Source organism: Pelecanus crispus, chromosome 8, assembly GCF_030463565.1.
Source record: "Pelecanus crispus isolate bPelCri1 chromosome 8, bPelCri1.pri, whole genome shotgun sequence".
NCBI lineage: Eukaryota > Metazoa > Chordata > Aves > Pelecaniformes > Pelecanidae > Pelecanus > Pelecanus crispus.
Window position 1 is genome coordinate 2,507,447 of NC_134650.1, and position 26,736 is coordinate 2,534,182.

Here is a 26,736-nt window from a genome sequence, read left to right on the forward strand (position 1 = left end):
AAGGTGGCCTCGGCTGCATTTCTCGGTGTTGCGGTGCGGGGAGAGCCCGCCAGCGTGGCTGGCAGGACGGGGGCGAAACACCAGCACCGGAGTTTGTGGCTTTTGCAGTTTCCTATAATTTCAGATGTTTCTAACGGCTTTAGAGGCGGGGGGGGAAGCTCCAGCCTGGCTCTGGCTGGAGCTGACAGGGCTGCAGGTGGCCGGTCCTGCGTGGACGGCTCAGGGTCCCCCCAGGCACCCCCGTGGGCTCGCCGGTGCCAGCAGCTCTGCCTGCACCCCGGCCACGTGCCGGCGGCAAGGTCGCTTGGATGCAGAGATGGAGGCTGACTTCTGGGGCTGCCCCGGGAGGGGTCTGCCAGTTTGGGCTTCATTGCTCAAAACATGAGGGCTTGTTTCCAACAGCAGGAGCTCTGCAGAGACAAGCAAGCTCATTTAATTGTGGCTGACACCTTGCGGGCTTCTGGGCTTTCCGTATGTCGAGTTTCAGCCGCCCTGGCTTCAAGGCAGGGACTTGCGCAATCCTTTGCAATGGATGCTGCTGGCTGTGGAATCTCCAAACGCAGCGGTGGCAGGTCACAAGCGTTAAATGCACCGTGTGATGCGGTTCCTGATCAAACCCCGTGGATTCACACCTCCTTCAAGCACGTAACCACGTGCGTGCTCCATCCAGCTGGGAAGAGCCGGCCATGGAAACCATGTCATGAAATAGGCAGGCATGAAATAGGCAGGCATCGGTAGGAATGAAATGCCCGCTCTGGACGTCGAGTGTGGTTTCTTGCTTGCCATTAGCGTGTGCCCATCCCTGGGGCGTCCCATCCCCTGGCACGACGGGGACGGATCGCGTTAGGGATGCGAAGAGGGTGCTTTCAGGGGTTTCGGAGAGGCTTCGGGAGGGTCCCCGCTTGGCTCCTGTGGTTATAGCATGGTGGGTCGGGCACGGCTGCCGAGGCGGCTGTGTGCAGCTGCAGGGCCTCCTCGGCAAACCCGCAGAAACCAAACACGGTTATTCACTGTTTTCCAGCGCAGCGAGAGCGGTCCGGAACGCGGTGACCGTTTCCGCAGCGAACGGTCTGGTTTTCCTGGCTTGACGTGCGAGAGAGAAACGCAAAGCTGTGTTCCTTTAAAAGCACGGCGACGCTCTCGCGCGCAGAAATGCATGCGGAGATTATTTTGAGGAGCTCTGGCTCTTTGCGGGCACCGTGTTTCGGCGATGACTGGAGGCTGCTGGCGCGGGGCCCGGGCAGGCAGAGGGCACAGCGGGAGCCGGCAGGCCTGTGCGGCGGGAGAGGCTGTCGCACCGTGCTTGCCCGCCTGTCCCCCCGCCGCCTGTCCCCCCGCCGCCTGTCCCCCCTGCCTGTCCCCCTGCCTTCAGTTTGGCACGTGACCTGCCTCTTTCTTAACCCCTATTTCCTTGCCCCTCATTGCGCTGCAAGGTTGCCACACAAGCCTCAAGCAGCTTTCAAAGCCTTCTTCGGCTGCTCGTTTGTTCTGGGGTCAAGCCTGGCCCCGATTCAGGCGGCCACGCTCTGGGTGCACGGGGTCTGGATAAAACCCTGCCCTCTCCAGGTGCACCCACACCTCGGGGGTCCCCTCACTCCTTCCCAGCTGCGTGGACAGGGGCCTTCAGCAAAGCGCCGCGGCTTGCAGGGCACTTGATTGGTAATTAACCTGGTCTAATTATAGGCAGCTTACTGTAAGTGAGAGATACAACTGTATTATAGTTAAATCATGACACGACTGTTACTTTTTTTTTTTTTAAGCTCCCATTTGCGACGTCATTTTCTAGTTTCAGATTCCAGCGTGACGGTCGTAACGCCATCTTCACGTGCACGCGTTTGACACACGACTGGCAGAAGGCCTTCTGGTCTGCTCGTTGCTCATGGGGCTCTGCTTTTACCACGGTGGCAGGTCAGCAAGTTTTGGAGCTCTTCAACCTGTAATATTGGCTTAAAGAGAATTGCTCCTTATAATAGAGACAGCGCTTAGCTGTTACACGGTACAAGCTAGCAGGTCTCAGCCTCAGTCTACGTCTTCCGCGGCGGCAGATGAAAATCTGCGGTGCGATGCTGCCCGGGCAGCATCCTGCAGACAGCAGCGGCCCCGATTTCCAGGATCTTGAGGGCTGGAGGCAAGGCCAGCCGCAGTTTGGTCCCTTTGGCCCTGCTGCAAATGCTTTCTGCATAACTGTTGATATTACAGAAGGCAACACAAAATTGAAATTTGACCAAATAAGAGTTTCAGTCCGGTCTGAGCTGCCAGCAAAACAATGCAGGCTAATGCATGGCTGGGGAGCGGTGTACAAAATGTTCTGGTTCTTTCCCGTCCTCTGCAGGACTTGCTCTGAGCGTGCCATTGCGTCGTCTCTTAAGCGTTATGGGAGCTCTTCTGCCATAAGCTTGTTTAGGTTTCTATGTCACTTTGGATGATGCATTCCCAGGGCTGCCATACTTGCCTCAATATAAAGCAACGGCCGTGCAGGATGCTCGGAGTGTTATTCAGAAACCATTGAAATGTTTTTCATTCTCGTACCGCCGCCAAAAGAAACAGCAGCAACAAACCCAAAAAGGTTTGCAGCTGGATCAGTTCCCCTGCGCCATTCCCTGGGCCGCTGCATAAATACTTCTGCTGGCGCCTGGGAAAGGCAGGGTGGGAGCAGGCAAGACATGGGGGGCAGGCAGCAGGCAGGAGGGCTCCGTGCACTGGCAGGACTCGCTGCACCATGCAGCCACGGCCCGGGATGCAGTGGGGCATCGCAGCCGGCGTGGGTGGGCTGCGGCGTGCTCCCGGCAGGGCGGGAGGTGGGCGTGCGGTGGGTCAGGGACCTGGCTCCCACCGGCCACGGCCAGGTGAAGCGCAGGGTGGCCCCTGCGACCGCTCCCTGCGACCATGCGCTGCGGTTGCAGCATTGAACGAAGCCACGTGAGCCGCGCTGCCGCCAAGGGCTCCAGCTGCCCTCCCTGTGTCCACGCTTCTGGCTCTGCCGTGGCAGCAGTGCTTACGGTGCCGTATGATCACCCCCGGCGGGGATTTGGTTGGAAGCAAACCATTTTTTCCATTACTTTTGCAGGACGGTTAGTTTTGTGCGCCAGCTCAGTTGCGGGCTCCAGGCAGCAGCCACGCACCCCAGGGTGGGCATAAGGCAGAGGGGAGCACCGGCCGGTGGTGGGGAGCCCCATGGGGTAGATTTGGGTCACCCCATCCTGCTGTGCAAACTGCAAGCAGGAATCAAAGCCGGTGCAGTATGTGCACGCAGTAGGAGAGCAGCCAGGGCCAGCTCCTGCTTTCTGGTGTCCCTTCGACCCGCCCCGTGTCACTGCGCCCGGTCTCGCACATACTGACCGCGCAGCCACGGCCAAGGGCAGGGTGTGAATGCTCACGGAGAGCTGAGCCGGGCTGGGAACTGGCAGCGCAGGGATCTGCCCGCGTGCCTGTCCTTGCCTGGTGTCGTGGTTTAGCCCCAGGCAGCAGCTCAGCACCACGCAGCCGCTCGCTCACTCCCCCTACCCCGGTGGGATGGGGAGAGAATCGGAGGAGTGAGAGTGAGAAACACTCCTGGGTTGAGATAAGAACAGTTTAATAATTGAAATAAAGTAAAATAGTAATGCTAATAGTAACAGTATAATAATGATAATAATAATAATGATACACGAAGCAAGTGATGCCCAATGCAATTGCTCACCACCCGCCGACCGATACCCAGCCAGTTCCCAGCAGCGATCGCTGCTCCCCGGCCAACCCCCCCAGTTTCTATACTGAGCATGACGCCGTATGGTATGGAATGGCCCTTGGGGCAGTTTGGATCAACTCTTCTGGCTGTGCCCCCTCCCAGTTTCTTGTGCCCCTGGCAGAGCATGGGAAGCTGAAAAAGTCCTTGATTAGCATAAGCAGTACTCAGCAACAACTAAAAACATCAGCATGTTATCAACATTCTTCTCCTACTAAATCCAAAACACAGCACTATGCCTGCTGCTAGGAAGAAAATTAACTCTATCCCAGCCGAAACCAGGACACCTGGCAAGGACCTGCTGTGGGGACAGAGCCTTGCCTGGCAAGGACCTGACCCCACCTGCTGTGGGGACAGAGCAGAGCCAGCCCACGACAGCCGGGGCAATGCGTCCTCGTGTACCTGCTTCTTCCCTGCCGGGGCGTGCAAGAGTGGAAAATTTCACTCAAAATCTCCTTTCCTCCACCCAACCCTGGGCTGGGGGCTTTGCAGTGGCCGCAGAGTGGCTCTGGCGTGTTCAGGTGGGGAGAGTGAAAATGAGCCCTGCCGTGAGCTGGAGAGGGAGGGGGTTACGTCCCACCTGGGTGCGTGGAAGGGTGTAGTCTGCAGGGGTACAAAAAGCGATCCCCGTGGGGCTGGGCGTGCGGGCGCAGTCGAGGCTGAGGCAGACGGCACTGGGGCAAACTGCAGCCTCTGTTGAGCCATGAAAGGTGTGCTTTTCATCAAAGGAAGACAGAAAAAGGAAAAAAAGAAACCAGAACAGTGAAATGGGGAATTAGCAAGGTCTGTAGCCGAACTTCCCCAGCCTGCTGGCTGCTGTGGTTGGGCCTCCACCTTTTCTTACCCTGTCACATCTGGCTGGGGGTCCCTGCGCCTCTGCACTGACGCTGCTGCAAAAACTTCAGGTTACTGGGGTTCTTAGCTGGACCGCGGCCTCTACAGACAGCACTAAGGTTTGCTTAAATCTAATTGATATTTGAAGGCAAATGTCAAAACTTTGCCTGGCAACGAGCCGTCAAGCTCTTTGCAGGGCACCTTCGTCTTTCCGCTCTGCAAAACCGGCTGTCGTGGGTGCAGCTGCCTTTTCCCTCTCCATTCAGTGCTTCTCTTTGTACTCTGCCCCAGATAACTATTTTTATGCAATTATTTAAGCTGTTTGTTCGCTGCTTGTCACACGGCATTCAAGAACCATACAGTATATGGGGCAATCAACTATTGACATCACTCAAAAAAACCCCAAACCCACAACCACCAAAAACCTCAAAACCCCTGCAAAGCCCCTTCATAAGAACTGAGATTTACAAACGATCGTGGGTACCTCTGGAACGGAGGGAGCTTTGCAGATGCTCTGGAAGCAGCTTCCAGAACTGAACCCCAGCCCCGGTAAGAGCAGCACCGTGGTGGGACGCGGGGACAGAAGCCAGCCCTACCCTAACAAAGCCCGCAGGGCACAGCGCTTAAACGCGAGCCCCAGAGAACGTGCGCAGCATTCTCTGGCACCGGTAAGCTTTTCCATAAGGCTGAGGGGCAAATTCTCTCCTGCCCTAAGTCACCTCCATGGATCGTCCCCATCGAGCGGAGGAAGCAGGCAGGCTGCGGGCAGGGAAGGACCAGGCTGTGGTTTCCCCAGACGAAACGTTGCAGCCCCCCAGCTGGTTTTGGTGCGGCTGTGTGAGCGGTCCCGACAGAGCTGCAGGCAAAAGACCAAAAAAAACCACACAGTTCTGGGGGTTTCCTTTTTCTTCTGGTTGGGCTACGATTTAGCTTGGAGGAATCGCCCGAGTCCGCTTTGGGCAAGCGCGCGGCAGCCATGCTGGCACGAGAGGGATGTGATGAGGCGGGCAACGGGTGCAAAAATATCCCAGGTGGATTTTGCCATCTGAACTTCATCCTCTGCAACTGCAGGCTGAGGTTTTCAATGAAACCTTGTGACTGGTTCATCACATGCTCACGCTGGGTAACATTTTAAGGACGTTTCAGCAGTTAGAGGAGCTTTTTCGTCACCGTGCCTTAGGCAATTGATAGACTTCAGAGACAACTGAGCTCTGAGCCGTTGAGATTTTCCCCTTCTGGTACAAAACTTAAAATACTTGCACGGGCTTCCTAATGCTTCATTATCCAGACAAGTGGCAGATTTGGACCAGGATCCCGCTCTCAGCTTCCCTGTACGCATGAGTCACGGTGGTTTTGGAGTACTGCTGTGCCAATCTGCTCGGAGGTGCGAAAGGTATTTTTAGGTTGGTTCACATCTGTGAGCTGTGTGCCTGAGCATGGTGAGGAGCTGTGGGACCGGAGGATGAAGCTTTCCGTGGGGGTTTGGCATCAGTGGCTGAACAAGTGGCCGGTGCAGAGGGATGAGCTGGCGGCATGGCTCGGAGCACGGGGCATTTCCAGCCAGCCGCGTGGTGGACTTTGCTCTCTGAAACATTACCAGTGTGTAAAGTAAGATCTCCGCACAGCCACTGAATTATTTATTGAATAATTTCTCTTGGCAAGGGACTGGTATGCTGTAGATATTTTAGATACTTTAAATACCTCTGTTTATGTGCGATTACTGTGCCCTTTCTGTAAAAGTGGACTTTCAGGACATTGAGCTCCTTGTTAGCATTTTTCCCTTTTGAGTGGATGCTTGCAAAGATCTTGTGTCTTGCAAATGCATTTCCTTGCAAATGCATTTCTCGGCAGCGCGGAGCAGGAGGGAGCGGAGGCCAGCGCCGCTCCTCTGGGTTGCTTGGAGATTCCCATCTTTTGTCTGTGCCTTGCCTTTGGCCTTGGGGTGGCTGAAGGGGGCCGGTGGGTCAGCGCTGGGCTCTGCCGCCAGCTCGCTCCCGGGAGCCGCAGCGCAGCGTGGTGCCGTGGTCGAGCCCGTGCTGTTCATGCAGCAGGTATTTGGTGAGAAGGAGGGGTGGTTTGGTTTTTTTTTTTTTTGGCAACACAGAGCAGGAGTGAGATGTGTCTGCAAAAACACTAGTGGCACAAGTGTTAATCATCAGTCACCCAGAGCAGGTGGAAATGTATTTTTATATGTACATAAGATTTACTTATATATACATAATGCATAATTTATTTATATTATTATATATAAATAATGCATAATGCACACACACACACAAGCACATACATAGGTAAATAATTTTATGTGTGTATATATATTTATATATATATAATGGTACCAAATCCTTCGGCAGCCTTCTCTGTGAGACAATTTTTCTGCACCAGGCATTTTTCTGCCTGCCTCTCCTAAAAAATAGCTCACTGACATCACCAGGCCGAGTTTATAGCACAGCCCCAACCACATGCTGAACCGGTCCCTTTCAGCTGTCCCTGTCCTCTCCCCGCCCTGCGCAGCAACCAGAGGTCACATGAGAGCGTTGCCGGCTTCCTCGCCGTGAACTTTATTGGTCTTCTTCCTCTCCGGCAGATCAAAGAGGCTTGACCCAGCTGCAAAGCCTTTTTCCATGGCGGATAACTGCCTAGCTAGGCGGGGAGGGACAGCGCTGCGGGGAGGCAGTGGCTCGGGGACGGTCCCTGATGGCCTCGCCGCAGCCCCACGTCCGCTTCCCGCGCCCCAGGCACCCAGCTCGGGGTGCACCGAACCCCCGGCCGGCTCTGCCGGCACGAAAGCAATTGGAGCTAAAGAGGCTTATGTCCCATCGAAACCTCGTTCTTTAAGAGTCTTGTTGGCAAACGGCCAGTTTAACAGATTGGATGGGTCTGATTCCCAAAGGAAGGGGTTAAGGACATTTTTCATTAGTAAAATATAAAATATAAAAATGATAACCTGCTTCCCTTATGTTTCTCGCTCACTGGGTGATTCTCAGTGTCCGCTCCCCGGAGAGATGCCACAGCCTCGCAGGCATTGTGTGCCTTTTCTCCCTTGTTCCCTATCCATGCAGACAGATGTCCAAGAGCAAATACGTATTCTGCACCCATCGCCTCTCACACCTTCTTATCTTGTCTGAGTCCAAAAAAAGCAATTTTATCTCTAAACTGGTTCCTTTTTCTTTTTTTTTTTTTCTTTTTCTTCCCAATTATGACTCACTGAGTTATAGTGGAACCATAGCCAATGAGGACTAATGCCTTTGCTTTGATTCTTAAATTAAATATAAAATTATGATTTGACCCTGCAGAGAATTGTATAATGTAAGTAAAACACAGTCGTCGTGGTTTATATATTGTTGCACTTGGGAGTAAATTTTTTCACTCACAGTGGGTAAAATTAAGCATCTGCAAGAGCTTGGTTCGGTCTGGTTTTGGTGGGTAGGGGGCATTTTTTTAAATGGAAAACACGGTTTTGATGAAAATATACTGTCCCAAAAATCAAAAGCAGTCATACATCACAGGGAGTTGGCTTCAGCGTGATCTGACTGAAGGTGAGAGACGTTAAATGGGGAAAAGGGCGAGAGTGAAACATGTCCCTTTAGAGGAGCAAAAGCAGGTAAAGTTTAAGAAAGTTTTAAACAGTATTAGTCTCGGCTTGGCCGATAATCCCAATAGTTGCTGAATCCCAAGTAGTTCCAGCTGATAAATCCTTGCAGAGTACAGAGGGTCCCTGTAGACACACCCAAGGAAGTGCGGGACGGGCCAGGGCTGTGGGGTCACCGGCACCCGAGCCACGTGCGGAGGGATGCGGGCCAAGAAATGACGTATTTTGGGTCACTGTTGTGGCGGCGTGTTTATACCACAATTCCACGTGTAGGCCAGGAAGTGGACAGGAGTCCTGCAAAAGGATGCGAGCCACGTATCGCTTGTCTTCTGCTTGGTTTTGGGGCTGTCTCCTAGATTTCTGCACGTTGATTCTTTTATAGTTTCAGATACTTTCAGTGCTCATATTTTCCCCTTTGTGTTTATCAGCCCCTTTACTCTTTCTCAAGCAGTTTGGAGGACTCGCAGGTTGTCTGGCTTCCCGTCTCATGGCAGTGCAACTCTTCTGTAAGGTTTTCGGTAGCTATCTGTAATGATCAATAAGTATATAATGGCATTTTCTCTCTGTGATTAACCCTGTTCAGCTGGCTTTGTGCCTGCTATAAAGTGTGGCATTACCATTTCCATAAACACTATGGTGTAAAACTATTAAAGCGGAGAATAAAATGGACCTGATCTCAAACTAGCTGAAAATAGAAAGGTGGCCAAGTGCCCTGAGCTTCCCAAATGTTCTCCTCTTTAATTAAAACAAATGAGAAAATATCTGGAGCTTTGGAAGAAACTGGGTATTGCGTTTGTGGCTGAAACACAACAAAGGCTGGACTTCAGGTTTTGTGGTTGGAGACGTTAGAGGAGCGGCCACTGCCCGAGCACTCGCCCATCATTTGGGGAGTCGCGCACGCACCACCCGAGACTTGAACTGCTCGGACCCGAGTGCCTCTGCAGCGGCAGCTCCGCTGAGCTGATGGGTGCCCCTTCTCATCCCAACACACTCACCCACTCTCTCTCGGGCGCGTTCCCTCCCCTCAGGCTCAACCCTTGGTTTCCCCGAAGCAGAGCCTTCGACATGACGTATGCCAGATGAATTTATTGAGTGGTACGGCGGTAAATGGCAGCTCGGGCTGGGTGCCTCTGGAGAGGGACCCTGAACAAAGAAACCCCTGGGCAATTACACCCTTACCATTTAAGTTCTCCTCCCCTCACGCGATGGTTCGTCCAATAGCAATAGTCTGGGGTCTTCTTGTTCTTTACTGGATCTTTTGTCTTCAGGCGAGACATTCCTTCTCTCATCTTAATGGATACAGCTTCTGCTAACAGTTGTGGCTACCTTATCTTTCTGGTTTGCACCGGTTTCAGGGCCTTCTTTCATGAAGCCAAGTAGGAGTTCAGCATCCTGGCTTGTATCAGGAATAGCGTGGCCGGCGGGAGCAGGGCAGGGATCGTCCCCCTGTACTGGGCACTGGTGAGGCCGCACCTGGAATGCTGTGTCCAGTTTTGGGCCCCTCACTACAAGAAGGACATTGGGGTGCTGGGGCGTGTCCAGAGAAGGGCAGCGGAGCTGGGGCAGGGTCTGGAGCACAGGGCTGGTGGGGAGCGGCTGAGGGAGCTGGGGGTGTTCAGCCTGGAGAAGAGGAGGCTGAGGGGAGACCTCATCGCTCTGCAGCTCCTGGCAGGAGGGGGCAGGGAGGGGGTGTTGGGCTCTTCTCCCAAGTAACTAGCAGTAGGACGAGAGGAAATGGGTTCAAGCCGCATCAGCGGAGGTTTAGATTGGATAGTAGGAAAAATTTCTTCACAGAAAGGGTGGGCAGCATTGGAACACGCTGCCCAGAGAGGTGGGGGAGTCCCTATCCCTGGAGGGGTTCAAAAACCAGGCAGACATGGCACTTTGGGACATGGTTTAGTGGGCATGGGGGTGTTGGGTTGATGGTTGGACTGATGATCTTAGAGGTCCTTTCCAACCTTAATGATTCCTAGTTTTACTTTCATTAAAAAATAATCCAACCAGCAAGCCAAGAAACATGAAATGAATTATGACTCTACCCTTGATTGGCTTAGTGGTGGACTTGGTAGTGTTAGGTTAATGGTTGGACTGGATGATCTTAAAGGTCTTTTCCGACCTAAACAATTCTATGATTCTATGATACTGTCAGCGTGTCCAGGTGACAGTTCCCAGTTTGCAGCCCAAGGCTTTTACAGGCCTTGCTACTAACACTGTGTGTTAGACTCTGTTTGAGCTAGGTAGTGCCTTCTGCAACAGAGGTGTCATTAGATCACTTGTTCTCGTAAAATCTTTTGCATCTCTGTCTATGCAAGTGTGAGACCAGCCTGCTGCAGAACGGTCGGCTGAGCCCGGCCGCCACCCAGGCGGGCCTTAGGCTGGGAACCGAAGGTTCATCCAACTTCTGTGCCCATACAAGAAAAATTTGCGGAGGTGCATGGCGGAGGCTGGCTTGGCATCGTCTCTGGTTTTAATTACAGCAGTGATTAGGAATTCATAGCCTGTGGTCTCCCAAGAGCTGCTGCCCTGCCTAACTTGGAGAAAGTCAGCGGTGCCTGAGCCGCATTTAATGACAGCGGCTCCTCCCAGGATTGCTGTCGCACCGCATGCTTGCATGAAGCTTGGAAAAAGGAAAAAAAATAGAAAAAGACTTGTACTCTGCAAGCAATACGCAAAATCTCCAAATGCCCTCTGCCTGCACGGTTACAGCAGCCTCTGCGCACATGTTTTCAGAAACACGTTAATCATTGCAATGGCTTTTGTTTAAATTAGCAAATGGGTTCCAGAGATGCAGTCTGACTAATACCTGCCAGTTTTGTACGTCCCTGTGAATTCTGATGCTCCCTTACCCTGTGTAAATGGAGGCTCTCACGTAGTGACATAGTCACAAGATGGTTTGAATCCTCATCTCAAAGTCATCTGAACCTTGTGTAAGAGTACTGCGAGCGTGTTTTTCTTCTGCAGGGGAAGGTAAGGGAGAATGGTCCGAATTTTGCTGGGTGCTTTCTTGTGCAAATCTTCCGTCACCGACCCTGTTTCAGGAAAGCAACTACAAACCTCAGATCCCGGGGTCCGGGGAGCTGAATGTGAGAAAACACGGCTTTAGGAGTTCAAAAAGCTCATACTGTTTCACTTGAGTGAAATCCCTCTAAATCTGCCTCTCTGGATTGAGATGTTTTAGATCCTGTAAATTCTGTTTCCTCAGTGAAATGAGTGAGCAGCCGGTGCCGTAGCCAGGGACACGGAGCTGCGGCGACTGCCGGCGGGTGGGGATGTTCTTCTCGCTGCAGCTCGCGCGGAGAGAAGCTGCGGGTCTGCAGGCTCTGGGCCATCGTGTGCCCGCTGGCTGCATTTTGTAGTTCCCCCCTGCAAATAGTTAATTCTCTCAGACATACTGAAAAGCTGTTTATTTGATTTTTGCTTTAGCGCTATAAAGGCAAATATAAATAGCCGGGTTTTGTGCTTGAATACAGGGATAGTAATGAGTCACTTTGCTTGGTTTCCAACACAAAATGAATCACCCGCCTCCCCCCTGCCCAGCTGTGAATGCGTGGCGGGCAGGGAGGTGAAAGCATCTCAAAAGGATTTCTCCTTCCTAAGCAGGCACCCGGGCGCTGACGTAATGGTAGGAAGGATGTGATTGCATGGCTGCACAGGATGGGTAAAATTTTAATTGCATTATGCATACACCAGTAGTTTAAGGCTGTTCCCACACTGGTTTATGTCACTAAAACTCCCTGTCCACAAAACAGCACTGTAGTTACCAAGTCACTTCCAGCAGGAAAAGATCAAAACCGAATTGCACAATAGTGCCATTTGTAACTAAAAAAAAAAAAAAAATAAATAACTAAGCATCGTCCCTGTGGCGACTGCCTGTTAACAAAGGCTGGTTGGTGACCAAAGCCCGGTGTCACTGCGAGCTCCTCAAAGACTGGCTGCAGAAGCCCCGTTCACCCCGAAGCCCGGGCGCGGGAGGTTCAACTTGTGCAGTTTGGGCAGCCCCAGCCTCTCACCCATGGCTGTTCCCTCCTAGCAGCTACCCAGCAATCCTTCCGTCTCAAAACCGCTTTCTCCTGCCCTCCCCCCCGCCCTGCATATTTGTTTCTCTTTTCTCTGCCACGGGAATACTTTAGAAATCCAGTGGTAATGTGAAGTCCTGCTTGGAATAAATGGAAATGTCAGCGTTGCCGCATGCACGGACGCTGTGCTCTGCTTGCTCACTTGCACCCGGGGCTGCTTGCTCGTGGGGAGCACGCACCGCAGCAGGGCGGTAGATTTACCACAGATAACAGAAATGGGGCAAAACCGCTGGAGAAGGGGTGCGGAGGGCGTCCTGCCGCTGCTCCTGAGACCGAAGTGATGACAGCGGCTGCTGGCGGCGCGCTCTGGGGTGTGACGCTGCCTTGCTGATGGGAAACCCAGCCCAACTGTGCTGGCTCTTTTTTTATTATTATTTATTTTCCCGGTCACATGAGAAATACATTGACAGACCACGAGGTGCTCACCTGCTCAGCTTGACTCATCGGAACAGGCTGTGATCCGGGTATTCCCGAGCCCTGTTTTCGCAGGTGAGGGAGAAACAGCCTCCCCTGGGGTAGGAGGGTGCCGGGGCGTTTCTCCTCTGTCTGAACTGTGCTGCTCCTCCCAAACACACCTGGGCCCCTTTCCTGGCCACCTTCCCAAGGCAGCTTTGCTGCCCCGAGCAGATCAAGTACGGGCTCATCGCGAATCACTTTGGGATTGCAAAAATCGAGATTAGCTGTTGCAAAAATCAAGATTAGCTGTTGCAAAAACCAAGCCGGATGAGCTTTGTAGGGCAAAAATCACATGTGATCAGAAACGGGAGTCAGTGACTGAAGTTACAGGTCTCAGGTTGAATAAGAGGATTCAAAGGTGCTGGGAACTTCCCTTGGCTGGGTAAATTCACTCTTGAGAACAGGATCTTGTGCTTAAGGTGTATGTTTAGTCTTCATTGAACTTAGATTATTAAGTGAAAGTGGGAAAACGTAAGCAGATGAGTTTGTGAACCTTCTCCTTACTGCTGGCACTTCTACTTAGCTCTCCCAGGGATCCCAACACACTCGTCACTGCGTTTGGGCAGAAAACTAAATGGATTTCTGCTTCCAAGTGTATTTTCTGACATTAGGTGCCATTACTGACATCTCCATCACTCTGGCATCCTCTGAGATGCCCTGTGGTGTACTTAAAATGAGTCACTAACAAGAAGTACTTACATATTTTTTATTTAATTGCAAAGGGTCTAAGAGAGTCCTGTGACCATGAAGTCCGCAAGGATTTTAAGCTCGCCATGGAAATGGGCCAGCAGCTTCCCTTGAGCAGGGAAAAGTGAATTTCTGTCTTCCAGTCGTACTTATTTATTTAATCCAGCTGATGTGGTTATGAATGAAGGAGTCAGGCGCCTGTCCCAGGGATATGATCTGCTGCAGGACAAAAACTTCAGGTCAGTGGGAAATAATGTCCCAAGTAGGAATTTAGCAGAAGGCACCAGAATGTGGCACAAGTGGTCAGAAATAATAAACGTACCACAAGCATTTGGTTGAGATAAATGTTCTGATTTTTTCCCCTGGGAGCAGATGGAACGAGTGCAATTTAAGTAGTTTCCCTGTAGGTCTTGTGTAACTTTGGCTGCTGCAGAATGTTTTACCTCGCTGCAGAAGCAGATGCTGCCAGCAGCACCCTGCTTGTGGCACTCGATGGTCCACGGTGTCCCTGCCACCACCCCAGTAAGGGGGATATGGTCCATGCTAACCCAAGGAGCACCGTGCCCGTCATTTTGCTCAAGCCAAATACCTCCCAGCAATTAGAAGTGATTCTTAATTCTGTATTAAAGCATCGTATCTTTTTGGCAGATTAAAAGTGTGCTTTTGATGTTTCTAGAGCAAATTTTTTAAAATCCAGGTACTGACATAAATGACACGTGTCAGAAGGATGCGAAGTCAGTGGAGGTGTAGTCACACTTTCTTCATTATCTGCATTATAACAGAAAGAGTTTTATTCATGTATTACAGAATCATAGAATTGTTTAGGTTGGAAAAGACCTTTAAGATCATCAAGCCCAACCATTAACCTACACTACCAAGTCCACCACTAAACCAATTAAGGGGAGAGTCATGATTAACTTCATGTTTCCTGGCTTGCTGGCTGGATTATATTTTTAATGAAAGTAAAGCTAGGAATCATTAAGTTTGGAAAGGACCTCTAAGATCATCAGTCCAACCATCAACCCAACACCCCCATGCCCACTAAACCGTGTCCCCAAGTGCCACATCTGCCTGGTTTTTGAACCCCTCCAGGGATGGGGACTCCCCCACCTCTCTGGGCAGCCTGTTCCAATGCTTGACCACCCTTTCTGTGAAGAAATTTTTCCTACTATCCAATCTAAACCTCCGCTGATGCGGCTTGAACCCATTTCCTCTCGTCCTACCGCTAGTTACTTGGGAGAAGAGCCCAACACCCCCCTCCCTGCCCCCTCCTCTCAGGCAGCCATAGAGAGCCATGAGGTCTCCCCTCAGCCTCCTCTTCTCCAGCCTAAACAATTGTATTGTACAGGGTCTGGCTTCCAACACTTGTTCTTTTTATTGCAACCCTGACTCTTGCGATCCTTTTGCCGGTGCTGCTAACTCCAGATGTCCAGGAATCTGTACCCGGACAGACGTGCGTAAAGGCCTGGCCCTGGTGCTCCCCAGGCGACACCCGCAGCCGAGCAGGGCAGAAGCACAGGGCTGCGGCCAAGCATCGCCCCACGGCAGCGCTGCCGCTGCTTCGCTCTTCCCACGAGCACCTTCCCAGCTTTCCGCTTTCAGCTTGGCTGCACGGGTGGATACAAAACACCGCTCACAGGCTGATGTCGAGGGAGTCATTCTCAAGATTTCAGTGTAACCAGCGACTGTGGCAAACTGGGTGGCTACCTTTGGTGGGACAGGCTGTGTTTCTGAGAGCAGACAGTTTTAAGTGGGACTTGCTGAAATGCCTTTGCACAAACAGCTAATTCATCGGTAAATGAATAGCTCCCTCCCTCAGCTTTCCCACTTTTTGTAGTTTGCTAGGAAAAGTGCGTTTGGCAAGCTGCTTTTCATAGCCTGATGTGGAGAAATATTGAGGGGAGAAATCGGTGCTCCGTCTCAGTTCATCCTAACATCGCTGCAGCCACGTAGTCAGTGTTTTATCAGATGTGGAGATTTCTGGAAAGATGCTCAAAACTCATGAGAAAATTACCCCGGGGTGGGTATTGCCTAGTGACGTCATCTGGGTGCTGTTTCGTTTGCTGTGATCATTGCAACCATTCTTGGAGGGGCTGGTGGTGGTCCCAGAGGGTTTGCCCAGTCGGGAGCTCTTGGGGGAACAGGGGTGGCTGCACCATGCTGGGGTGCAGCACCTGGCCCAAGGGGTGGCTGGGCCAGAGCCCACAGGAGGGAGATAGCCCCAAACATGGGCTCTGTGTCGCTGCCGCCGCTCCCTGCTCCTCCCCACCACGCTGTAGCCCGACAACGGATGAGGTTAATTGTTCGCTCTGGTTCTTTTTGCTCATGCAAACTTAAAAACCTCCTCCAGTGCCTTGTGCGAGGGGTGCCCGCTGTTTGCAGGCTGGCCTGCGCCAGCCTCCGGAGCTCACTCAGCACAAATACGGGAAAAGGCTGCGAGAGGGTAGTCCTGACCTTCAGCATAACCCAGACACTGTTCCCAGAAGGAAGAGAAGCTGGTTATTGTTGACGTTGGTGGTGCCGTTGTCTGGGAAGTCCTGCCCCCCCTATGGGAGCGAAGCCCCACCATTAATCACTCGGTAGCTCTGCAGGCTGGAGTGAGGCCAGAGGGCAAGAGGAAAGGGGCTGCCTGGGCTCCTGCGGCAGAAAAGCTTTTTCTTTTAAGATCTTGACTGCTGGAAAAGTCATCAACAGGCTTCACAGTAAATGTTAACTGTTTGCATCCCCTCCTTCGCAGCTTCTGCTTGGCTTGTCCCTTGCAGAGCTGGCAGTTATTGGAGACTCCAGGGGTGGGGAGTTGATACCGGGCTGTTAGTGTAGATACGAGTTATTTAAAATGCTCTGGTCTACTCAACACCCAAACGCAAGTCCCCTGAGGACAGCCTCACCCTGCGCCCCAGGAGCAGTGAGCTGGGTGCCCAGCTCCTCTCTCCAGCGGTTGTTTCTGCAAAAGAGAAAAGTAAGGCAGCTTGCAGCGGCTGTGTTTGGAAAGATGCTTGCTCAACTGCTTGCCTGTTTTTGAATGTCCTGGCATTTCTCCCTCCCGGGAGCCACCCGTCTGCCCCATGGAGCACTGGGACGCAACGCGTGCCTGTGGGGCTGCAGGGTGGGGACCCTGCGGTGGCACGCTCTCAGCCTGATACTCCGTCACTCCCTTATCTCCACTCTGCAGTCGCTTCTTGTTTCTTCCAGGAAACATTTAAGCAATGTAATGAAACTTTCCTTGGCTTGAATCACCTATAATTTACCCTGACATAAATCATAAGGAACACAAAGTTGAGAATGTGAAGCTGGCATAAAGGCAGAAAGCGGTCTTTCAGAGTGTGTTTGCTCAGCGTTTTGCACAGAGGCACGCTGGCTTTGCCCCGCTCCACGTGAGCCAAGGGCTGTGGCCGGAGCTGGTGCCGTGCTGCCTGACCCTGCCAGGGCTGCGGCCACCACGCAGCCCCCGTCCTGCTCAGGGAGGGCAGAGCAAGCTCCTGGCAGCCCTGAGGGTACAGTCATAGCTGGATCCCAGAGCCTGTCACAGCATCTGTCTGCTCTGGGTAACTGCAGCTGCATCGCGTAACATACATTTGCTCTCGGTTGTCCTTTAGGAGCGAGCTGTCTGCTCCTGCTCGCTCTCCTAGGGATGTTTCCTCCTTTCTTGTATCTCTTCCATAGATGCTATTCTTCTCAAGTTAAAGTGGTTGTTGGTAGGCAGCCCCGGGGGGTCAGCAGGGCAGTGTGTTTCATAGAATCATAGAATCGTTTAGGTTGGAAAAGACCTTTAAGATCATCCAGTCCAACCATTAACCTGACACTACCAAGTCCACCACTAAACCAATTAAGGGGAGAGTCATAATTTCATGTTTCCTGGCTTGCTGGCTGGATTATTTTTTAATGAGTAAAACTAGGAATCATTAAGGTTGGAAAGGCCCTCTAAATCATCATTCCAATCATCAACCCAACGCCACCATGCCTGCTAAACCATGTCCCAAAGTGCTACGTCTACACGTTTTTTGAACGCCTCCAGGGATGGGGACTCCCCCACCTCTCTGGGCAGCCTGTTCCAATGCTTGACCACTCTTTCTGCGAGAAATTTCTCCTAATATCCAATCTATACCTCCCCTGATGCAACTTGAACCCATTTCCTCTCGTCCCATTGCTTGTTCCTTGGGAGAAGAGCTCAACACCCACCTCACTACACCCTCCTCTAAGGTAGTTGTAGAGAGCGATGAGGTCTCCCCTCAGCCTCCTCTTCTCCGGACTAAACAACCCCAGCTCCCTCAGCCGCTCCTCATAATGGCTGCAATGGCTGACAAGGGAAAGCGCGTTCCCCGCTTCTCAAGCTGCACAGAAACTCACGCTGCCCATGCCCATCCCGCGATGTGACCTGACCGCATCCTTCTGGCTCTTGCAGAGTTTGCTGTTTCACTCGTGGAGAAGATGCAGGCTCAGGAAATCCTGCGGAGCCTGCGGCTCCCCGAGTTCGATGACCTCAGCCAGTTTTTCCGCAACCTGCCAGCCACGGCGCTGGTGGGCATCGGTGCCTTCGCGGCCGTCATCGCCTACTGGTTTGCCAGCCGGCCCAGGGCCGTGAAACCGCCCTGCGACCTGCAGATGCAGTCGGAGGAAGTCGAGGTGAGGCCAGGGGCACCCCGGCGGGAGGGGCTGGGTTTCACCCGAGGTTTGCACACCAATGACCACAGGGGATGCCAGGAGATGTTTTTGTTTGTCTCGAGGGCTCCCCAACTTCATCCTGAAATCAGTCGTGTAACGTGCTATGCTAGGGATCACTTCATTCCTTAATTCACCTTTTCCTGTAAACTGGAAAACTAGAATACAGCCCATTAATTTATTCTCTTAGATTTGCAGTAACATTTAGGTCTTAGCTTTGCTTAACCATCCGTGACTGAGAGTTGCAGGAGCTGCCATTGCATGGGAGAAACCATTGAAAGGCAACAGCTGATAAGATCAAATCAGCCGGCACTTCTTGTGTGTGCCCGTTACTGAATTTACTGCTGCAAACTTTGTAATAATAAGAAAAAGTAGACCCAAATCCATGCTTAGAGGCTGAGGAGTTATTAATTTTCATGCTTGCAAGAGGTTTTAAAGTTTAATGACGCTGCTCTGCTTTAAAGAGCAAGAACTATTTCTGAAAATTGTTTCCACTTAAATTAATATCTGCAAGTGTGATAAGAATTTTTAAAGCCTTTTGTGATGTCCCCTCTAAAACCTTATTGTCTTTAATTCCAACACTTTTTAAAAGAGTGGGAGGACTTTACATTTTCCAAGACAGTTTTCCCCTGTGGGTAGGGGCTTTAGTGAGACTTTCTTCTGGCTCACAGCGCAGTCCTGGTTTGGTCAGTCTCACCCTGCCTGCCTCCCCTTGCCCACTCCTAAACCCCCCCTACTGAATCCACGCGCTGGGGTTTGCAGTCTGGCCTCTGCTTTAGCCTGCCCTTCGTGTTGGTCTAGATGTCCTTGAGAAGGTGCCCGTGGTGCCAGTCCTGGGGACCTGTGGAGCCCAGAGCACTCGCTCCCTCCAGCACGTCCCCACTCTGTTACTTGCAGATTTATAATTCCTCCTCAGATCTCCTTGGGAAATATCAGTCATCTCCTGTGGCAACGAGCCAGGTCAAGTGCTCCTCTCTGGGAAGGTGGTTTTCCATGTTACTGGGATGTGGAGGTGGACAGGACCTCTCCCGTCACTTTGGGTGCTGGGGCAGGAACACGGTGGTGTCTGCAGAGGCCTCTCCAGCATCTGGGGAGTGTGCTGTTTTATGGTTCAGGGATTCCCCATCGGGCGGTGCTGACGGCTGTGTCTCATCGTGTCATGTCATGTCACACAGGGCTTGGCTGGGGCACGTCGGTCGGTGATTGGGGACAGCCCGCAGCTGCTGACGCACTACTACGACGACGCCAGGACCATGTACGAGGTCTTCAGGAGGGGATTCAGCATCTCCGGTGAGAGCACGGTGACAAGGAGGCCCAGGAGCAGGGGTGGAGGACCAGATGATGTAGAGGCCCAAATGGTGTAGGAGGCTCAAAGGGAAGCTCAGAGACCGTAGAGGCTGAAAGAGTGTGGGAGCCCATAAAAGTGTGGGAGGCCCAAATGATGTAGAGGCCCATTAGGACTCAAATGCCAAAGGAGTGTGGGAGGCCCCAAAAGGAGCAGGAAGCCACCAGAATGTGGGAAGCCACAAAATTGTAGAAGTCAAGAAAGTGAGAGGTTGAAAGAATGGGGGAAGCACAAATAGTGGAGAGGCTGAAAAAGTGTAGGAGGTCCCAAGAGTGCAGGAGGCACAAAGAGAGTAGAAGCAAAAAGAGTGTGGGAAGCTGAAGGAGATATGATTGCTGAAGAAGAGAGGGAGGCTGAAAGAGTATGGGAGGCCAGAAAAGTGTAGAGGCTCAGAGAGTGTAGAGCCTAAGAGACGTGTGGGAGGCCCAAAGCGTTTAGAGGCCAAAAAGTTGCGGGAAGACCAGGAAGAGTGGGAGAACCCACGAGTGTTGAGGTCTAAAAGGTGGGGAATGCCCGACAAGTGTAGAGGTCGAAAAGGTAGGATGCCCAAGGAGTGTTGAGGCCGGTAGAAGGTGTTGGGAGGCCTGTAGAAAGCATGGAGGCTGATGAAGTGCAGAGGCTGAAAAAGGTGTTGGGAGGCTGACGAGGTGTAGAGGCTTATAAAGGTATGGTAAGCCAATGAGGTATGGGAGGCTGACAAGGTGTAGAGACTGAAAAAATGTGTTCGAGGTTGATGAGGTGTGGGAAGCTTGAAGAAGTGTGGGAGACCAGCGAGGTGTGGGAGGCCAAAAGTGCACGTGAGAACAAAAAGGCGTGGAAGGACAACAAGGTGTGGAGGCTGATAAAGATGTGGGATGCCAAAAAGGTATAGGAGGCCCATTGAAAGTTTAAAGGCCCAAGGAGTGTAGAGTCCCCAAACTTGTAGGAGGCCCAAGGACTCTAGAGGCCCAGAGAGTGTGAGGCCGAAAAGGTCTGAGAGATCAAAAGAGTATATGAGGTCAAAATATTATGGGAGGATGAAAAGGGGTGGGAGGCCCAGTGAGCGTGTGGGAGGATGAAAATGTGTAGAGTGGCCAAAGAAGTGAAAAGGCCCAAGAAATGTGGGAATCCACAAAAGTGTGGAAGGTCAAATAAGCGTAGCGGCCCAAAGAGTGGGGGTGCCAAGAAGGTGTGGGAGGGAGGGGGTGACTGAGAGGCCCAGCTGGTGTGGGAGGCTCAGCAAGTGGACATCTCGGAGAATGGGGGCCCAAAGAGTGGAGGCCTATAGAGTGGGGAAAAAAGTGAAGGGAGACCCAGAGATGGAGGCCCAGAGAGTGGGAGGGCTGAGGGGCAGAGGCCAGCAGAGTGGGAGGTCCAAGGAGTGGAGGCCAAGGAAGGAGGAGGCCGAGTGAGGGGCAGGGCGGGTGCCGCTTTTGGAGCGTGGGGGTATAATTAGGGTTATTATTTGCAACGTGCAGTATTTTGCCCGTAACGCCACTGAATTTTACTGTGCAGTCTCTTAGTACCACGAGATCTTTTTGATGCCACTGGCAGACAGCTTAATGTCCTGAATTTTGCAGCATCAGCAAAGCTCATCATACATTATTCATTTCCAGAACATTTATGAATATATTAAATGGGGCTGATCCGGGCATAGAACTGTGAAACCCAACAGAGCTCTTCCTCCGCTGCAAACGCTGATACTTATTTCTGCTTGTTGCTGCCTTTTTGTCAGTAACTCATCCAGCTTACATTTTATTCCACAACAGGGCAGGGTAAGGGACTCTGCCAAAAGCTCTTAGGAAAGCTGAGTGTGGTGTATCAGTCCATCGCCCTTACCCCGTGATCGACGGTACCATCAAAGAGCTCTCACAACTTGTGAGACATCGTTTCCCGCTCCAAAAAGCCAAACTCTTCCCTGCTATATCATAACTATTTCTGTGTTCAGTGCTTATAACGTCCTGCCTCGTTGAATACACCAATTTCATTGTCAGATTAGGATTTTCGGTACCACCAAAAGCCTCAGTGGAATTGCAAATATTCCACCCTGCAGGACAGGGGCAAATAAATAGCTCAGTAGGTGTATGGAGGGATGGGTCTTGTGCAGGTAAGTAGAGTCAGCGAATTAATTAAACTTCTCAAATATTCCTCCTGTCATGTAGTGCTGCGTATTGTCTTACCCTCCTCCAGAGTAGGCTGTGCTAAAAATAACAGTTGTCACTTTGAAGTGTTTAAATCAAAAGGCAGCGAAAGCAGTGGGAGCTGGTGTTTGGGATGAAAGCCCTCATCAGACGCTAATGCTCACGCTACCTTCGGAGAAATGTCTTTTAATGAGGCTGTTTGGGGGCACACTGCTGCTGTCCCCTCTGCAGCTCAGGGAGGAGGGTTGGCGCGACTGTTTGGGAGCTCCCAGCAGCCGGTCTCCCATTGCTGCACTCGTGCGATTAATTTGATCGGGCTTGCTGTGAGCTCTGCCCCCGGAGCGAGAGTCGACCTCGATAACAACAGATTTACTGTTTGAGGGCTCTGCTGCTTCCCCGCAGCATGGTACTGGGTGGCGCGTTAACTCCTGGCACTGCCCCCGTAACTCCGACATCTCTGCTTGTGTCTTCCAGAAAACGGCCCCTGCCTGGGGTTCAGGAAGCCCAAGCAGCCCTACCAGTGGCTGTCCTACAAGGAGGTGAGCTGGAAATGAACCCCCCCACAGAGTCCTCTCCCCCAGCGCTCTCACCCTGCCCAGCAGAAGAAGGGGTGTTAAGGCACCCATCACGCATGTTAACATGCGTTAACACGCACGTGCTAGACCGGGAGGTTGCTAACGCGCCGTGCGAGGGCTCTCGGTTTCCCCGGTTGGGCACATCCCGGTGTTGTGCAGGTGCATTGGCTTTCGGGGACTGGCACAGTGGCGTTCGCCCGCTCCCAACAGCGGCACTGACACGCTCAAAGCCGTGGGGTGTTGCCAACCACAGGCCAACTACTCATGGCTTCTGATAACATAAAAAATTGGGCTTTTAGGTAGCAAATACAATAATTTGAGAGCCTCCCTGTATAGCTAAGTCTTTGCTTAGTTTGGTATTGCTTATATTTCTCTTTTTTATGTATTTTTTTTTCTCTCCAAATTCCAGGTGGCTGAAAGAGCAGAAGCTCTGGGTTCAGGGCTTCTTCAGCAGGGCTGCAAGCCATGCGCAAAGCAGTTCATTGGAGTTTTTGCTCAAAACCGTCCAGAGGTGAGATTTTAAGTTCAGCTTGATGATGTATTAACAATGTTCCTGACTTGTGAGCTTGCTTTATACTTGAAGCTTGTTCTCAAGCGCGTGAAATCTGCTTCCACGGCCCCCTTCTCACCTTCACGCTTTGATGTCCTCCTGCAGTGGATCATTTCCGAGCTGGCTTGCTACACCTACTCCATGGTGGTGGTTCCCCTCTACGACACCTTAGGTCCTGGAGCCATTCGTTACATCGTCAACACAGGTAAAACCAAAAGTGCTGTAATCTTCTCAGAAATGAGTTTTGTTGCTCGGAATGGTTCATTTTCTTCTGCTTTCCAAAAGATGGGTGAATTTTTCTCATTGAGTGTCTTGAAGTCACTTAGAAAGGTTTCTGGGGAGCTGGGCGTCCCCATGCTGGGTCAGGGTTGCCTCTGCTGCATTTCCTACATGCCTGGTCATGCACAGCCATGGATGGGGCTGCTCTGACAGTGGGAATTACTCCAGGGTCACCTTGTTTGGCTGCTTTTCTTCCAGCTGACATTTCCACAGTCATTTGTGACAAACCTGAAAAAGCCAGAATACTCCTCGACCACGTGGAGAGGAGAGAAACACCAGGTCTGAGCTCCATCATCTTGATGGACCCGTTTGAGAAGGAGCTGATGGAGAGAGGGAGTCGCTGTGGGGTTCGCATCCAGACCATGCAAGAGGTGGAGGTACGTTTGCTCTCCTTCTCTTTTTACTGTATTTTTGTCGTTTCTGTAAAAAGACAGTAAAATATATGGGACTTGTGAACTGCGTGGCAGGTTCAGTGTCTGGAGAGCACAACAGAGCAGCTTGTGGCTGTTAATATTGATGCAGTTGCAGCTGCAAGGTCAGTGCAGTTGCCTCTGAAGTGTTATTCCTTGTTGACAGGAGCCAACATTTCAATCCTTCCTGCTCAAATCAGATATCAGCTGTTAACTGAGCCTGGAAAGGGGGGTTGCTCTTGGAGACACTGTCCTCCTACTTGTAAGCCTACAGCCTTACACTTTGGTGAAACAGCCTGGATCCAGCTCAACCAACCCAGGCACTACTTGAAATCCAAGGAGTGCATTGCAGCTGATGCAAGAAACTTAGAAAACATAGAAAAGATGACCTAAGCGTTAGCCACAAATTTTTCTGCTCTGGCTCACGCTCTCCCTTAGTGCTTTGCAGATCATTAGCAAGTGGCTTACACCACAGGAATTAAAGTGGAAATCATTTTTGTTGCTTTAATCTCTTTCAGGACTGTGGCCTTGAGAGTCGACATGTGCCTGTGGTGAGTGGTGGCATGCTGCTTTTCCCACTTACAATTGCAGCTGGCTACGTTACATTTATTTCACTGACGAAAGAGGGAAGGGTTTGCTCGGGGCAGAAGGAAGCGTGTGTGTGCGCAGGGGGAGTGCCCCAGGACTCCTCCACGTGGGAGGCAGCGAAGGAGCCCAGGGACCGGCGATACCATCCACCGGAGATGCACAGTATTTGCTTCATACCCTCCGCCTGGGACACTTAACTGAGATAATTTATCCTTGCTGAACACATTAACAGGACAGTAATTAAATTCCACTACCTTACCCAGGCAGCACCGGGGCAATGTGTTTGCACCCTTGGCTTTCCGGTGGGGTTTCTATAGCTCAGAAACACTACTTGGCAGTATTTCTCTGGGATATTTTTGGAAAATCACATCGGTATCTTTCACTGGCTGCTCATACTTGTGCAAAACTTTCAAAAGCAGCCCCTGATTTTCAGGCCGCTTATTTATTCATTCGTGACCCAAAATAGTGCACATGTGCAGTGGTGCTGAGAACAGACTGGAAATGGGAACAATCGGCAGCTTCGGAAGGTTGTCCCCTGTTGTGGATAACCACAGGTTTCCAGAATTTATCTGGAAATCAGTAAATTATCTCAAGTTTTCCCACAACCCTATAGGTATAGATACTGTCTTTGAAAATAGTAACTGCAAGACAAATATTCCATCAAAGTCTTTTTACACTAAAGCATGCCCTTAATGCAGCCTGGAGCAAAACATAAGGGAGGAATAAAGTCTGCATCAACTGAAGAAACCTGATGAAAAGAGTTTTGTGATGGTCTTTTATATTTGCCAAGGGGAATGAAAGCTTTTTATGGCAGAGCTGAAATATAATTGGTTTGATCTTTAAGTTTATACAATGACAGCAGTCTCCCATTGACCCTTCTGCATTGACTGATGTGATTTTCTTATTCTCCTTGTGTATTTCTAGCCCCCGCGACCAGAAGATCTATCAATTGTCTGTTTTACTAGTGGCACTACAGGTAAAAGAAGAGGCGTTTTAATCTTGAAATGTTAGAATAGGTTATCAAATTAGTTATTAATACCACTTCAATATGTGCGAACTTGCCGTTATACTGATATGGCAGTGATATTTCTATGCATTTTTAATATTTAAGAATATATATGTATATACACTTCTGTAGATAGCAAATCAAAAATAGTGGTACATTTATTTTTCACTTGAATTCCCAGCCGTCCCCTTTGGCAGTACGATTTTCCAGTTGCCTGGAAATCTGCCCACGTTTCTGCTGCCCATTTTGCAGTGTAGTTGTGAAGTGCTTGATCGATTGGTGTTTATCTTCTGCAAATGTTAAAAAAAAAAAAAAAGAAATGCAGGTCCACAGCTTTCCATTCTCTGTGTCCTAAGCACAGCAGAGGTCCCAGACCCACCAACATCCCCAGCACCTCTGTCTCCTCCACAGCGTGCCCCAGCTTGCTCCTGTGTTGCCCGTGTCCTCGGGTTGGCCCTGGGGCACCACGTGCTGGGGCAGGTGCGGGGACGAGCCTGGGCAGCCCATGCTGCTGGTACTCGCACGCCGCTGGCCCCTTTTTCTTGGAGAGGACAGCATCGTTTTCCTGCCCATTCCTAGCAGATGCAGTCCTTTCTCCTCTCTCCAGACCCTGGTTTTCGTACAGCTTGCAGGAATTTCCTACTTTTGAGAATTCGACCTCCGTAACATCTACCAAAAAGCTATACAGGCAGAAAGCGCAGATGCACAAGGCATGATTGCTTGGGAAACTGCTTTTATACTCACCTGCAGGGAAGGACCATGCTCCAGGGATCACTGGAGCAGCTCTTCCAGGTTCACCTGTGCTTTCAGGATTGCCTACCTGTCGTGGTTTAGCCCCAGCCAGCAACTAAGCACCACGCAGCCGCTCGCTCACTCCCCCTACCCCGGTGGGATGGGGGAGAGAATCGGAGGAGTAAGAGTGAGAAACACTCCTGGGTTGAGATAAGAACAGTTTAATAATTGAAATAAAGTAAAATAGTAATGCTAATAGTAACAGTATAATAATGATAATAATAATAATGATACACGAAGCAAGTGATGCCCAATGCAATTGCTCACCACCCGCCGACCAATACCCAGACAGTTCCCAAGCAGCGATCGCTGCTCCCTGGCCACCCCCCCCCCCCCCCCCCCCCCAGTTTATATACTGAGCATGACGTCATATGGTATGGAATAGCCCTTGGGGCAGTTTGGATCAACTCTTCTGGCTGTGCCCCCTCCCAGTTTCTTGTGCACCTGGCAGAGCATGGGAAGCTGAACAAGTCCTTGACTGGCATAAGCAGTGCTGAGCAACAACTAAAAACATCAGCATGTTATCAACATTCTTCTCCTACTAAATCCAAAACACAGCCCTGTGCCTGCTGCTAGGAAGAAAATTAACTCTATTCCAGCCGAAACCAGGACACTACCCCAATTTTGGGGTCCTACCCCAAAGCATCCTTGATTTGGCCTCCACTCATTTAGGCAAGCAGAAGATGCCGCTTGACAGCAAGCTGCCCTCCAAGAAGGGAGTTGCTTGTGCTGCTCAGCCTGAGCAAGGCTGAGAAAGAGGGGACATCTTCATCCTCCACCTCCTGGAGAAGACTTGCACTGCAGATCAGGTAGGCAACTGCTTTATTGACTCCAAGTACAAACTGAAAATGTATCACAAGGCTTTGCGTTTTTTACCTTCATGCATCTTTCTTAGTTTTGAGATCTGTGCACTTCAGAGTACCCGAGGCAGTGCGCCACCTGAAAGGAGCCTGTGGCTCTGCTCTGTCTCAGCAGCAGGAATTCCTAAAAGGAAAAGATTGAAGCCAGTGTAGGATATGGACATCACAGCCGTGTATGCAGTG

General features: G+C 51.2%; 1 protein-coding gene across 2 annotated transcripts in view; it reads left to right on the forward strand.

The window, feature by feature from the left end:
• Nucleotides 1–16,278: 16,278 nt before the first annotated feature.
• ACSL6 (acyl-CoA synthetase long chain family member 6) overlaps nt 16,279–26,736 on the forward strand; it is a 31,417-nt gene continuing 20,959 nt past the window's right edge. The window contains exons 1-9 of one of the 2 annotated variants that reach the window (XM_075715877.1): nt 16,279–16,328; nt 17,772–17,992; nt 19,204–19,318; nt 21,968–22,032; nt 22,478–22,579; nt 22,724–22,823; nt 23,096–23,274; nt 23,826–23,858; nt 24,820–24,871. In XM_075715877.1, coding sequence (XP_075571992.1) covers nt 17,798–17,992; nt 19,204–19,318; nt 21,968–22,032; nt 22,478–22,579; nt 22,724–22,823; nt 23,096–23,274; nt 23,826–23,858; nt 24,820–24,871 — 841 coding nt within the window. In that variant the 5' untranslated portion in view covers nt 16,279–16,328; nt 17,772–17,797. Of the gene's footprint in view, nt 16,329–17,771; nt 17,993–19,203; nt 19,319–21,967; nt 22,033–22,477; nt 22,580–22,723; nt 22,824–23,095; nt 23,275–23,825; nt 23,859–24,819; nt 24,872–26,736 lie in introns of those variants that run through there. The other variant, XM_075715876.1, reaches the window with a different exon arrangement.